General features: G+C 47.1%; 1 protein-coding gene across 9 annotated transcripts in view; it reads left to right on the top strand.

Annotated features, from left to right (window-relative positions):
• Window positions 1–13,906, top strand: part of TANC2 (tetratricopeptide repeat, ankyrin repeat and coiled-coil containing 2) — a 369,540-nt gene extending 355,634 nt beyond the window's left edge. For all 9 annotated transcript variants that reach the window (XM_038546935.1, XM_038546931.1, XM_038546938.1 and 6 more), the window contains 3 exons: window positions 1,971–2,117; window positions 4,546–4,646; window positions 6,238–13,906. In XM_038546935.1, the coding sequence (XP_038402863.1) occupies window positions 1,971–2,117; window positions 4,546–4,646; window positions 6,238–8,188 (2,199 nt within the window). In that variant the 3' untranslated portion in view covers window positions 8,189–13,906. The remainder of the gene's footprint in view (window positions 1–1,970; window positions 2,118–4,545; window positions 4,647–6,237) is intronic.
• The last annotated feature ends 1,723 nt before the right edge of the window (window positions 13,907–15,629 follow it).

Genomic DNA, 15,629 nt, shown 5'->3' with positions numbered 1-15,629 from the left:
AAGTCTTGACAGTCTCATCTTCGGCTCTAAGGCAAAGGGAGACTGCTATCCCTCAGTGATGGGCTCATAAGTCGAAGACACTGAGTTTTTAATTTCCCAAGAGGAGAGCAGAAGGGCCTATATATAAGCCTGTAGCTGATCAACTTGAAGACCTAATTTTAACTGGTCACTAGTAGGCAGTTATATAAATCATGCATGGAATCCGCTAAGTGGGACCTGGAAACTCATGGGACAAGTGAAGTAAAACTATGTAGTAGAGATATTTCTAGTCCATGGGAAAGAGGCATTGATCTTTGCTTTCATATTTAATTTATACATAGATTTAAAAGTCTGTAGTAATAATAGCTTGTTAACATCCCTGAGTAAGATAAGGAAAGCAAGACAAATAGCAGTTATAAGATTTGCTTAAGTCACTCACTGAATCACAACAAAAAAGCATGGAGTCTTTTTGTGCTCACAATTTTAGCTGAAGGCCTATAACCCTAACACAGACTCTCTCCCATGGCCTATAGGAAGTCCCAAAAGAACATTACATGTCAGGGCACCTGGCTGCCTCAGTCAGAAGAACATGTGATTCTTGTTGTGAGTTTGAGCCCCACGGTAGGTGTAGAGATTACTTAAAAAAAAAAAAAAAAAAAAAAAGAACATGTCACGGTTGTCTGGTTAAGATATCAGCATCTTCTCCTGAAGGTAAATATAAATCCAACCTCACTGAGATATTTCCCAGGCCCAAAGATGGGAAATGATCAAGAAGCGCATTATTATGTAAGAAACATACAGTTCCTGGGAGCAGAGCTTGTGTTTTCTGAGGATGAAAGTCATGGTAATCTAGGACTCCTGGACTCCAAGGAAACTGGAGTCCTGACCCAACCAGTATTTCACATGACTTCCAAGAAGTCATTACTCTGGGTGTTACATTTATGGACTTGGGGATAGCATTGCTCTCAGGAATCTAAGCCCTGGTCATAATATAACCTCTGATATTCCAAGAAAAGGAGTCCTACCTCCTAAGGAGAAGAGGCCCAACTACTGCTGTTCCCACCCAGAATTCTACCTTGGCGTACTCCAGATCCCTCCTTAATGAAAGGTGCTGAAGACATAATCAAAAGATCAGGATCCTTGGTGGAGTTACAGCTATACAGAAGAAATGGAGCAGATTAAGATCAGTGGAATGAATGGGAGATGCCTCCTGCATTATTCTGAGTTCAGCTTCTAGATTTTCCTTTGTTTTATTTTTTTTGTGTGTGTGTATGTATGTATTAGCTGATAGATTTTTCAGATACAAAATGTGAGGAAAATTCAAGGCCCCTGTTACCAGGTCCCTAAGTTGATCATAGATTTACTGCATCTTGGAAAATCCTTCCTACATAGATCACAAATTCTAAACTCCTCTACTACCACCCTATCCCCAGCCTTTTCTAAAAGCAAGGGAATACTGACATACAATTTTATGCATTGAGATTCAGGAAGCAACGGCTAGACTGTTTTAGCTCCCACCTCCTTTGTGAGAAAGAGAATGACCTGTTGTACAGGACTGGCAAGGAGGAGCATCAGACAGGAAGTATTCCAGGCAAGCCAAAAGTAAAGAAGTAGTAATAACTCTGTAGTGGTTGGGACTAGGAAATGATATGTGTCCCAGGGATGTAGGGTCAAGAAAAAGCTCCTTTGAAATGAGCAAGATCGGTCTCTTGGGAATCCAGTCAGGAAGCCTGAGGTTCCAGGTGTTGGTTCTCTGGCTTGTGTCTTGGGGTATCCCCTTCAACCTTGCCCTTCCTGCCAGGTGAGTTTCCTGTTGAAAAGACTGGACCCTCTGCTCTCACTGCCGGGGCCAGACCTCATCCCCAGGCTAGTAGTGTTTGGGAAGGGTGAACTTAATCATCACTGCAGAGAGGAGGAAGGGAGTGGGGGCCGGACCTCCTCAGTTGCTCAGCAGACCAACTGTGTGTTTTGCCATCTTGTACTCCCATTAGAAAGGTAAAGTAAAGGAGGCTGCCCAGCGCTACCAGTATGCTCTGAAGAAATTCCCCCGAGAAGGGTTTGGTGAGGACTTGAAAACCTTCCGGGAACTAAAGGTGTCTCTCCTCCTCAACCTCTCTCGATGTCGCAGGAAAATGAACGTAAGTCCCTCTCCTCCCAGCTGCTTTCTACAGCCCTGGAAGCTGACAGTCCACATCACTCACTGGCTCTTACCAGGCCCTGAAATCGTTCTCTGCCCCATTTGGAACTTGGTTGTCCTTCACAGAGCACTGACATTTGCAATTTGAAAGAAATCAAGTCTGAGTATGCTCCGTATCTTAAACTATAAAAAAGTTAATGCTATGGGCACTTTTGGAGCTTTCTGAATTTTTAGTTCCCACCAAAAGTGATTGAAATACCATCATCATCGTCTCCTATCCCCAAGTCAGTTTTCCAGTCTTTGGGAAAATGTGGGAGCAGTGGCCACTCGAATTCCAGCTGCAATTGGATATGAATTGTAGTCACTCCCTTCCTTTCTGGTAGGCCCATCGTCACTTAAGGAAGGGCTGGAAAGACGGCTCAGGACCATGGACTTCAAGGTTTATTTCAAAGGCTAATCTAATTGAACTTTTCACTCCTTTCTTCATCTTTGTACTCCAGCATGCCCTGGCTCTTCTGTCACGGAGGGAACCATAGGACTCTTCCTGCTCCTCTGTTACCTCCCAAGTAGTCCTTGGTCCTTTTCACCTGCCATGCAGAAACAGTCTCTGATGCCCTCAGCCACTGCTTCCGTGACACACAGATACTCCCAGGCCGAGAACCCTCTCTCAGAGATTGGCAAGAGCTGAGATTGTGTCAGAAACCTCTGATAACCCCCTGCCTGAGGTCTCACAGTTCCTCAGGAGCTAAAAACAATCCACCCTGAAAAAGAATGCCAATGAATAGGGAGCTCAGCTGTGCAGAAGTGAGATTTCAGCTGCAGGGGCAAGAGGCCTGCTGTCAGTTCCAGAGAGAGGTTGTTTGTGTGTACAACCTTCATCTCCTCCAGCTAAACCCTGGCAATCAGAAGAGCCCTCATGTCGACATGCGTGTCTCAGAGAACAGAGTTATGGCCCAAAGAGGCAGAGTTGCCCAGGGTGCTAAGGAGAGTGGGGACAGGGTAGCAGTTCCTGTTGGGAAGGGGATGCCCCAAGGAAGGCACTGAGGCTCTTCTGTGAAACAGAACCAGACCAGCAGGTACCCATGCTCCCCGCAAGGCACTAGCCAGTGAGAATGAGACAGTGCTCAGGAGCCGCTACCAGCCTGCCACCTTCTCTTTTGCCTAAACAAATAATCTACTTCTTAAAAGCATTCTAATCTTGCCAAAAATGATGATTGTCCAAAGAAAAAAGATAAGAATGGAGACAGTAGCAATAGGAGAGGACTTCCGTAAGTTGGAATACTTCCTCGCTAGCTTCACGCTTGCTCAGAAACAGTTACCAGTCACCTCCCATGACCAATACTGTACAAAGCACCTGAGGTCCATCTTCTTCTGTCCGAGATAGCTTGTCACTTTTCCTTGTTAACTTCTACCTATACCCCAGGCCTTCATTCTGCCTCAGGAGCCATGCATGTCACCAGAAGTTACTGTGCTGTCCTAAGGCTTTGACATTGAAAGAAGAGAAAGAACTCTCCTTTTAGCTTAGTATGGAAGAGTACCTTTACAACTCTGGCTTTGTTCCCCAGAACCCCCATTCCCAGGGTTCTCAGATGAGGACAGATGAGACCATGCTCCTTGAGGGAGCCTCAGTGATCAAGGAATGAAGTGACAGCACAAACCCTAGTCACAGCCAGGGCCCTCTCTTACTTTATTTTTGTTGTTTTAAATGCTTCCTAAGTAAGGAACCAGTTATGAGGAAAAGGCCAGAGAAACTCCTGTGAAATAGAAGGGAAACTACCATTTACTAAGCATCTACTATGTGCCAGCAATGGTGTTGGGTCTTTCAAAAGTGTTCTCACATTTCATCCTGTCTGTGAAGTAGCTATGGATGCAAAAACACGCCACCCCCTCTGAGGGGTTGTGGGGTCGACCAGAGGACTGAACCCAAGTCTGTGTGGCACCCCTACCCCATCTAGTTAGTCTCCATGGTCAGTGCAGTTCTCCCTTCCACAAACCTCATCCTGCTGGATCTCACTCACCCCCTAGAGGGCGTGACAGGAAGCTGGGGCATAGGATGAGGCCCCCATGTTTGCCTCACACACATATGTGTAACAAGAGTTCAGGTTTCTAACTTCAGGAGCCTCATTGGGTTAACATTTGGCTTCTGGGCTAGAAGGAATTTCATTAGAAAAGCAGAGGAAGGCAAATGAAAAGTATTTTAATGCTTCTGGGCAGGTAAATTCCCGGGAGTTGTTGCAGGCCACACAGGGCAAAGGCAAAAGGAGCTTCTAGCCTAGGCCACATGGCTAGAGCCATGCCAGGCATGTCAGGAACCCCACGTGTTCCATCCATAAATGTCAAAGAAATGTACATATAATCTGTTTTATTCCCAAACTGTCTATTTTTCATATCTCTTCAATGACTCATTTGCACACCTATTGTAATGACAGGATTTTGGAATGGCGGAGGAATTTGCTACTAAGGCCCTGGAGCTGAAACCGAAATCTTATGAAGCTTACTATGCAAGAGCAAGGGCAAAACGCAGCAGCAGGTGAGGAGAGAGAGAGAGGGTGACGAGCAAGATGTCTCTTTTCCAAAAATCTGGCCAAAGCAATGTAGGCCATCCTGGGGCATATGTACCCAAATGTGTCTCTCCCTGAGGACTTTGAGGGCCATGCTTTGGGGATGGCTCCCATAGCATAGAACTCCGCTTGATACTGGCAAATCTTCAGGGCTATGGAGATCTAGAACATTTTACTTTGGGAGAAAAATGCCTTTGTGTTGCTAGAGAATGGTACCTTCTTCCATGAAGCCTCTGCTATCTCTCAATCGCTTTTTAACCCCTAGAGCAGACAGCATGAAGAGACACTGGTGCCTTAAGAAGAGGTCACTTAAGCAAAATATCCTTCTGGCCCTTTTAGAAGGAAAAGTAGAATGGGTCACTTATATGGCAGGCTCCTCTTTTCCTGTAGGCATTTGAGGAGTCCCTAGGTCATTTAATCTTCCTTCTGAGTCTCTCCTCAAGTCTGGTAGCATCAGACCTCCTCCTCACCTAAGTCACCACCACCACACCACACCCTCGCGGAGACAGGAGGTCCCTGCTGCCAGGATTGAGGGGGCCCAAGAGAAACTGCATCCCTCATGTCCATCTGCTGTGGCTTGGCCAGTGGACATGAAAGGCTCCAGAAAGACCTAGAACCTGCCATCACTGATCTTTGGATAACTTGTCACTGTCCTTGATGCCTCCTGCCCAGTGCCCTTCCCTTCTTCCCAACTCTGCCCAGGAAAGAATTGCTTCAGGTGCACTGTTGTGGCCAGGGGAGGATATGGTCCTAACAGCCAAACCCAGGTTAAGTCTAGTGACAACAGTGGCAGTAATATTAGTCTTAACTAGCTGGGGTAACAAAGTCCTTATAGAAGCTTAACTATCAAATTCTCTTTTTCCCCAGATAATTCCTTACCCACAAAGGCAGTTGCCGCTTTCCTGGGCGATACTAATAGGATGGGAATATGTCTGAGAGTTTGTGTCCTCATCTGTAAATTAGAATCTGAGTTGCCTAGTCAGCAAGCCTAATACCTGCCCAGCTCTGATGTAGCAGAACGGAGGAATAGCAGTGCTGTGGGGCGAGAGGGAGAAAGGGGCAGAAGACAGGCTTCTTGCCAAGGACTGAACAGGCCTGAAATTTGGAGCCAAAATATTGAGAATACAAAGAAAAAATTATGCTGGATCAGCAAGATTTTTAAATATTGTAGTTACTGTTTTGTTCCTAAGCTAATTGACAGTGACCCTGTAAATGACAACCCCACCCAACCCTTATACTGCCTGGTGTGCATTTGCGCACTTACAGAATCTTCCGGAAGGGCCTGGCGGGACTAACAAACGGGGCCATTTCTCTGCTAATCCCAGAGAGGCCAGAAGGAAGATGGAGGCTAAACAGGCTAAGGAAGCATTCTGGACTCTTCCAGAATGACAGCCTCCCTGTTTCCTTCCTTATAAATCAAACGAAAGCAACCCCAATGCCCGCCCAGACTCCCACAGATACTATCCCCAGTTCTCTGAATAGTGGCTGCCTCCTCAGCTCTTGGTAATTCCTGTTGATTCAGAATAACTCCAGTTCCTGTGTTTACATTTTGTCAAGCAGACAGTTTGCAGCAGCCTTAGAGGATCTGAACGAGGCCATCAAGCTCTGTCCAAACAACCGTGAGATCCAGAGACTCCTGCTGCGAGTGGAGGAGGAATGCCGCCAGATGCAGCCGCCGCCACCACCTCAGCAGCCGCCTCAGCCGCCGCTCCCAGAAGAAGCGGAACCCGAACCACAGCACGAAGACATATACTCTGTACAGGATATATTCGAGGAGGAGTACCTGGAGCAGGATGTTGAAAATGTTTCCATTGGCCTCCAGACCGAGGCTCGGCCCAGTCAGGGGCTCCCAATAATCCAGAGCCCTCCCTCCTCTCCGGCCCATCGGGACTCAGCCTACATCTCTAGCTCACCACTTGGCTCGCATCAGGTTTTTGACTTCCGTTCCAGTAGCTCTGTAGGTTCTCCCACCAGACAGGGCTATCAGTCCACCTCACCCGCTCTTTCTCCGACTCACCAGAACTCTCATTACAGGCCTAGTCCTCCGCATACTTCCCCGGCCCACCAGAGCGGCTCTTACCGCTTTAGCCCCCCACCCGTGGGAGGACAGGGCAAGGAATACCCAAGCCCCCCTCCTTCCCCTCTCCGGAGAGGCCCTCAGTATCGGGCCAGCCCTCCTGCTGAAAGCATGAGTATCTATAGATCTCAGTCTGGCTCACCCGTGCGCTATCAACAAGAAACAAGTGTTAGTCAGCTTCCTGGCAGACCGAAATCCCCATTATCCAAAATGGCCCAGCGGCCCTACCAGATGCCTCAGCTTCCTGTGGCAGTTCCCCAGCAAGGGCTTAGGCTACAGCCTGCCAAGGCCCAGATTGTGAGAAGCAACCAGCCCAGCTCAGCGGTTCATTCAAGCACTGTCATCTCCACAGGGGCCTATGGCCAAGTAGCCCACTCGATGGCTAGTAAATACCAGTCTTCACAAGGAGACATGGGAGTAAGTCAGAGCCGATTGGTTTATCAAGGGTCAATTGGGGGGATCGTAGGAGATGGGAGACCTGTGCAACATGTCCAGGCTAGCCTAAGTGCAGGTGCCATCTGTCAACATGGAGGGTTGACCAAAGAAGACCTTCCACAGCGACCTTCCTCAGCATATCGGGGTGGTATGAGATACAGCCAGACGCCACAGATTGGGCGTAGTCAGTCTGCATCCTATTACCCAGTCTGTCACTCAAAACTAGATCTGGAGCGTTCCTCCAGCCAGCTAGGTTCCCCTGATGTGTCACATTTAATCAGAAGACCTATTAGTGTCAACCCTAATGAAATCAAGCCCCATCCACCCACTCCCAGGCCGCTGCTGCACTCCCAGAGTGTAGGCCTCCGCTTCTCTCCATCCAGCAATAGTATCTCATCAGCCTCCAACCTCACTCCTACCTTCCGGCCATCTTCTTCGATTCAACAAATGGAGATCCCACTAAAACCGGCGTATGATAGGTCATGTGATGAGCTGTCACCAGTGTCTCCCACTCAGGGAGGTTATCCCAGTGAGCCCACCCGATCCAGGACCACACCATTCATGGGGATCATAGATAAAACAGCCCGGACTCAACAGTACCCCCACCTTCACCAGCAGAATCGGACCTGGGCCGTGTCATCAGTGGATACCGTTCTCAGCCCCACGTCTCCAGGCAACCTGCCTCAGCCCGAGTCCTTCAGTCCACCATCATCCATCAGCAACATTGCCTTTTATAACAAAACCAACAATGCACAGAATGGCCATTTGCTGGAGGACGATTATTACAGCCCCCATGGGATGCTGGCTAATGGGTCCCGTGGAGACCTCTTGGAGAGAGTCGGCCAGGCCTCCTCATATCCTGATGTGAAGGTGGCTCGGACCCTCCCCGTGGCTCAGGCATACCAGGACAACCTGTACAGGCAGTTGTCCCGGGACTCTCGACAAGGGCAGACATCCCCTATCAAACCAAAGAGACCATTTGTGGAGTCTAATGTTTAAAAGACGTTTGTTGGAGTGAGACCCATATGTTTTCACTGCACATTTTCAGGCTTGGTTTCCACATTTGAGGTAGTTCTCTGGCTTAATTTCTCATGTAGTTTCTGTGTGGTGTTCAGAGGTGGCAGCCCACATGCCGGAGTTCTTTGCATGCAGCCGACCGGGAAGCTGGCCTCCAGGGAGCCAGGACTTCGGTTTCTCTCGTCTGTGCCCCAGCCACATGCTCTCTCCCTCTCTTCCGATGCCAACGAGGAGATTGTTGTGCCGTGTGCTTTAACCCAGGGAGATCAGACACACTGGTCAGCTTTTTCCAGGAGACAATCGCTTTCACTGATGTTCTTGTTGTGTGAATGTCTTTCTCCTTTTTTACAAAAATAAGGTGTTCTTGTTTGTTTTCTTCTAGGAACTTTAGAAAGAGTATGATGCCCCTTTGCCTTTGCATTCTTATCCAGTGTTATCCAAATAGCCAACCCCAGTGCATTCTTGTGCCATGGTCTCCTCCCCAGGACTGCCAGCTCCCTGCAGTCATCAGGTCTAGAATGTTCATTTAGGTTATTGCTGGTCTTCCTACAGGGGCAGAAGGATCAAGGAGAAAGAGAAGAAACAGGTCTATTAAATTGTAAGAAAAAAAACAATATAATTATTTAAAAATATCACTACATTGATTTTCCAAGAAGTGTTCTATGAGTATTTAGAAAACAACCAGCCCTTTAAATATTTCACTCAGCCAAGGAAATCGGATGAGGATCATGGATATTTTAAAATAATTCACCAAGAGGTATTCTTTAGGCTTTTAGCCAACAATTAACTATTAAAATCTACTGATTTTTCAGGGGTGGTGGGGGCAGTATTGGGGAGGGCAGGAATACATAAATAGAGCAAGAGGAAGACTGTTCTGGATTCTCAGTGAAAGGCTAGAGAAAAATCTTTGTCTTGGAGAAGTCTGCTCTTTAGGTCCTGATGTATCATCGAGCATCATATTCCACAAAAGCAAGCCCTTCCTGGAGTGTGACTGGTACAGTAATCCTGTCAGTGGGTCTTCACCCAGAGCCTAATTGTGTTCTTACCAGCCCTCCTCTTTAAAACCCACGTGGTGTAGTGAAAAGATTGGTTCTCTGAGAAGCAAATAATTCTCTTGGAACTCTATTCCTGAAGTTTGCACCCAGGGCCACTGCACCCTGTGCCAGATGTCATCTGATTCCATTTCCAGATCTAGTTTCATTATCTATTACTCTAGGAATTGTTTCTTCTTTTCTTTTTCGAGGTAGGAGTGTTTGGGGAGCGATCTTTGAAAACCAGACACAGCAAAGTGTTTCAGGGAGAAGACAGACCCCTTTCAGCCTTGGGTGGGGGCACAGGAGACGGACAGCAGGTCTTCTGATCCAGCTACCCTCCACCCTTCTGTGTCTTGTGGTCATTTGCTGACCTGTCCTGTGCGTGACTGAGGCCAGCATGAGATGGACAGCAAGAACACTGAAACCAAAGCCTTAGCACAGGCCTGGTACTGACTGCACATCAGCTCTGAAAACTTCAGAAACTGGACAAAAGAGAATTTGTTCTCTGTCCTTAGGAATCATTCTGCTCTTGTTCGTAAAGGGCTATTGAAAGGGCAGTTTCCTGAATAAAAATCCAGACGTGACCAGACCTGTTTGTAATAGTAAGTGTCCTCTGAAAGTATCACTAAGACACAGGGAGCATGAAGCTGAGATCAGAAACGTTTCGCTACTATTTTAGATTCTGCCAAATAGATGGACCCTCCGCCCCCAAGCCTGAAACAGGCCAGGACTTGTCTGTGCTAGAAGCAGACAGCTGGGCCAGCTCAAGACCCAGACTCTTTCCACTCTCTCTGATGCCTAGGGACTGTCTCCTACTCAGCTAGCCCAGGGCGAGTGCCAGTGTCTTATCCCTTCTCTTCTCCTTCCACCTCCCTCCCTCCCTCCCTCCCTCCCTCCCTCCCTCTCTTTTTCCCTCTCTCTCTCTCTCTCTCTCTGAGAAGATGAAGTGTTCAGCTGTAGCACCAGCCTGCAGCCAGGAGCCCAGCTCCCGCTTTGTCCAGGTCTCAGCCCTACGGGGCCCTTTGCATCTCCTCCCTTCCTCGTCACCTCTCACTGAGGAGCTGCTGCTACATTCTGAGAAATTTCTGTATCTGTCAGGAAAGTGCCCCTGCTTATTTGAAACACCACCACACATACCACCCGTACTCAGCTGTCTAGGCAAGTGAGCAGGTTCTGCATTTTACAAACATGCCACTGATGCCACTTGTCCCCAGGGTCTTTCGATTTTCCTGGACAAACTGGAGATTGCGGGTCTATGCCTTACTGGGCAAAACACTTAAAACAGTCAAAATGCAATTCTTTGTTAGCCATTGTAGGAGGAAGTGAATAGCACTACTGGGCTCCAGTTGAGTTTGACTAGAATATGCCAACTAGACCATACTGGGGACAGGCAACCGTTTTTCCCTGTAAGCAGACTGCCTGTGCTCTGTTGCACTACTTCACTGCCATGGGCTGATCTTAGTACCGAATCTCCGAGATGCCCTCTGCCCCAGCAGCACTTGCTGAGTCAATGTCTGGCCTCCAGTGGGGGAAGTTTTTCAGATGAGCCTGGTAAGTTCCACTCACCCAGTTCACATCACCCTGAAATGGAGACAGTAGTAACAGACTTCAGCCTCTAGATTTCTCACCAAATTGTACGTTTCGTTCACCCAGAATTCTTGCACTAATGGGTTCCCATCACATGTCTATAAATGGGTGCACTTTACTGTTTGAATTTGTAACTCTGATAAATACTGGATATTTAAGTGTGCGTGATGTCTTCATTAGAAAATAGCAAAACCGCTCTTGTCTTTTAGTGTATCTTTCAAGGAAGAAAAAAAAAAGGAAAGAAATCAAGCAGTGGATCACAACATTTATAGCACAAGAAATAACTGTTGTATATAAGCATCAAAAAGATTAAGGATTTTTAAATACAAAAAAAATATTTGCAGTGATTTTAAAGTGCTTTTCCAGCAATTTTCTTAGGGACTCCTGAGACATGGTTACTTTATTTACTGGATCAGTAAGGCACACAATTAACAATTAAAAATTAATGTTTATTTACAAAGTAAAGGGAAAACCTGTGTAACATGAGAATTTGGCACGGACAAAATGGAGACCATTTTGTATCTGCTGTTGTATCTTGTCCGGGTTGCAGACGTGCACTATTAAAGCCCCAAGTTAATAGAGCACAAACCCTTCTGTTCCTCTCCCATGTGCCCCTCTTTCTAGATGTGTTTAACTGAAACTCGAAGGCTCAGGAAAATCCTACTAATTAGAATCATGTACAGTACCCCAGGTCGTTGTCCAGAGATACAAGTTTGCTAATTTAGTCAAGCCTGGATTATTAAACACTTTTCCTAAATTATTGTAAACAGATCAGCCTAGAGAAAGGTATTCTCGGTCCTCATATTGTATAGTAGTTTATGAACCCCTCTCGAAATATTGGTATTTTTATATTCCAGAGATGTACCCAATAGAAAATTAACCAGTATCTAATTTAATATCCATAAGTATTTTCCTTAGATATTTAGTCCTGTACAGTGGGTTATGTGGACATCACCTTGCTTCAACCACATTCTACCACTAGGTGTCACTGTGGCTCTGCACCAGGCTTGTCTGGTGGCAAAGGAGGGCAGCATGTCCCCCTGGAGGAGCCGCCTCCAGGGTAGCCCGCAGGCCCAGAGGGTTCAGGAAGGAGGGACAGAGGCCTGCAGAGGTGTCTTCACGGATCTGTGCCAGTTGTGGCAAGACAAGCTCTTTGAACACTACCTGCTTTGGACCTTGAGCCAGGCAGAGGCTGGGAGAATGCTGACTAGAACTCACTTGCTCTGGTGGATGGGTGGGTGCGAGTTAAGACTCCTTTACTCCCCACAAGCACCCCTCTCAGTTCCTCTTGGCCTCCAACTTTTATAACTCCAGAGATGTCACAGTTGGGTGGTTTGATTCAAAAATAGTTATTTTTCTACTGCAGAAATGCCTTGGACAAAACCAGTTGCTCACTGAATCTTTGCCACAAAACGGAACAGGCTCCCCCTCCCTGTCCCAGCCTCTCCCACCCTGTCTGTCTGTCCTTGGGCTGCCCACTTCTCAAGAAACCAACTTGCAAAGGCAGCCTGCTGCTGCTTCCACACCGAGGCCTGTGCTGCCCCATTGAGTGCACATTGAGAGGTGTGGCTTTTTCTCCTTTTCCTCTAGGAATTCCAGACTGACCATCTACCATGACTAACAACAATGAACAAAGGGCTTAGGGGTAAGAGCTACCTACAAAGATGTGTCATGGAAACCTTCACCATGCAATGCCTTGAACTCAGCTCTGGCTGCTCCCAAGAAAAGGTGGCGGCGGGGGGGCGGGGGGCCTGGACACAAGCACAATGGGAATGGTGGAGCCACTGTGCAGAGCTACTTGAATAATCACTGGGTCTTCATCAACTCTTATAACACAGACCACTCAAGGGCTGAAGTGTTGGTAACCTGCATTTCGGTGTCCAATGCCTCACAGCTGCTGAACCACCCTGAGATGCTTGTGGCCACATGATGGCCACAGTCAGAGCTTTGCAAGTCTGTACCAAATGAATGCGTAATTGGACACCAAAAATCAAGTGTTACTTTCATGTTTCCTCACCCATATCATCTCACTTCTTCCTGCTGACTCTGATAATCTCCACTAAGCTGACCTGTCAGGTTTTAGCTGAACGCATATAGATGCAGGCCAGCATCACTCTCGTTTTTCAGACAGACTTACTCTCTGGAAAGGAAGGAGCCTAGCTGCTTTGTTTTTGTAGCACTTACTGGCTGGAGTTTTCTTTTGCCTAATCGCTAACCAGAACACATGGTTAGGGGGACTCAACTCAGTCCCTTCGGTCCCCAGGACCAGACAGACAGTTAATTCTGGAAATTCAGTACTTGAATGTACCTGCCTTATTGTGTACCAGCTTACTGGAAAAAAAAGAAAAAAAAAAAGAGAAATGCTGGCTCTAGATCTCGCCTTCATTGACAGGTTATTTTGGGAATCCTGTAAGTTACACTTCCTGTTCCGGTTTGGTTTTGTTTTTGTTTTTGTTGTTTTTTTCCTTTGGCTGATTCCTGCTGAGTGGGGCCAGTTCCTCATCAGGCTCAGGGCAGGTGCCATCCTCAGGCATGGCCTCCTTTCCATTTAGCGCAGCATCTCCGTCTCTGTTCTGTCTCCTCCAAATCCAAGATGATTTTAATTAGTACAGACATGTACAGTCTACAATTACAGAGTGATTTGTACTAATATGATTTTGATTCCTCCTCCTCTTTGCTGTCCTTTCAAGACACTTGCTGGAAAAAGCTTTAATGCACTTAGTTTTCCTTTAGGTTTTCTATGATTCAGATGTAAAGGACTTTCTCTGTACAGTATATTATCCAATGCATGTTTGTTCTCTCTCCCGATATATTGAACACCACGCAGTTGTGAACTCGTGCAGTGGGGATGTCCCACACCCAACAGAGGCATTTAGCCCCCTGTGTATAAGGAAAGACATTTTCCTTTGCTGTACTTGCTTGAGCAGTTGTATTGTCTGTACATGTGAGCTGTGTGAGATAGATGTGAAAAGTTCAATGAATGCATTTTCCTGCCCATGTGTACAGATCGCCATCCGTACAATGAACTGTATGTATGAAAGCAAATGTACTTATTTATAAAGGGTAACACTTGGAAAAACCTGGTATGGTGGTGCTTTCTCCTTCCGTTACAGTGCCTCCCCGGGGAGCTGACTGGAGCCCTCACTGAGGTTCTGGGTGATTTGGTTGGTCTCTCTTGGGACCTGCAAAGTCACCCCTTCGAGCTTGTATTCATTCATTCAGTGAAGTGACAGCACCTGCTCAGAGTTGGGGCAGCACGGTGGGCACTCAAGAGAGCTGTGGCTGAGAAGACAGTTCTGTGCAAAGGCTTGCAGTATCCACTGAGAGAGGGAGGCTTTTTCTTCAGTGAGTTTCTCTCCAGCCAAATCAAGGGAGCACTGAACTCTTCTTGTTTCATTTTAGTAGCTGAGGCTGCACCCTTGTCCTGCTGCCAGTGAAAGCTGTCACGTCCAGAGGCTGCGTGCCTGGGGCAAGGGGATGCCCCCTAGCTCGAGTTCTGAAGGAAAGTGGTCAAAGCTGGAAGCCATTACTTCCAGAGCTTTGCTTTTTCTTCATAAATCTGGATAGACTTTCCCATCCTTACCATCTAGAGAGCTAGGCCACTGCATTGTAGAAGCTGCAGGGTTCCTGAAACCCGCTGGGGATTTGATACCTTTTTCTAAAAAGTGGCTAGCATGGAGTCCTGCAGCCCTTCCTGCCTAGCAGGTACCTGTCTACTGTAGGGACGAGCTGTAGGGACACAGCTTCCCCTTGACCCCAGTGTGTGCTGAACAAACATCCCTATTGTGTCAATACATCCATTTCCCCCAAACAGCCAAAGCTGGAAAAGCAGGAAAACCAGGCACACAGTCATCCCAGCCTGGATGCCAGAGTTACCTTCAGAAAAGAAAGGAGAAGACTCTTGAATGAACCACCTACTGGTTCATAGAAAACCTCCTGGTTTGAAAACTTTGAGACCTCAAGGGGTTCCAAACCCAGTTAAGGTGAGGGGCATCCTGAGCAGGTAAAGGAGGCAAGAGGTCCATCTGCAGGGAGAAGAGGCACCACTTTCATGGCTGGGATCTTTTGAATATTTACAAACTTAGGAGACCCTTGATGCAGAGGCAAGCACAAGAGTCGGAAGTGAGATGGGACGCTAACAGGGTCAAGGTGATTCTGTCCTCATTCTGAGAGCCAGCTGTGACCTTGACTGAGCCAGCGGCTTGTGACACATATGAAGTCGTGTGCTTTGCAAGCTTTTAAGCCAATGAAGGTTCAGGCAGAAGCTTCATTCAGGAGAAAGAACATGGATGCAGAAAGCAAAGACCTCTCAAAAATATGGAGAATAGGAGGCACTTGGGTGGCTCAATGGTTGAGCCGCTGCCTTGGCTCAGGTCATGATCCCAGGGTCCTGGGATCAAGTCCTGCATTGGGCTCCCCGCAGGGAGGCTGCTTCTCTCTCTGCCTATGTCTCTGCCTCTCTCTCTCTGTCTCTCATGAATAAATAAAATCTTTTTTAAAGGACAGAGAATAAAATAAATGTCAGGAAGGATTCATGTTACCCAAGGATTACTTACCAGAGGACTTGCTATAGGATTCCTTTAAATAGTATTTTAAGTGATGATGCTTTTCTGGAGCACACAGAGCATCCTGTCGTGAGATCACCATAAACACACCTCCTGCCTGAGCCTTAGGGATTGTTCTCAAGTGGAATCTCAGCTTGTTCTCAAAGCTTTGCTCCTCTTCTTAAGGAATTAAGAGACAGATTTTCAAAAGGTAAAAAGTGAACAGAATACTGGGGAGAACTTCTTGCCAAGGCCCTT

Source organism: Canis lupus, chromosome 9, assembly GCF_011100685.1.
Source record: "Canis lupus familiaris isolate Mischka breed German Shepherd chromosome 9, alternate assembly UU_Cfam_GSD_1.0, whole genome shotgun sequence".
NCBI classification, from domain to species: Eukaryota; Metazoa; Chordata; class Mammalia; order Carnivora; family Canidae; genus Canis; species Canis lupus.
This window is presented reverse-complemented; position numbering and strand designations above follow the sequence as displayed.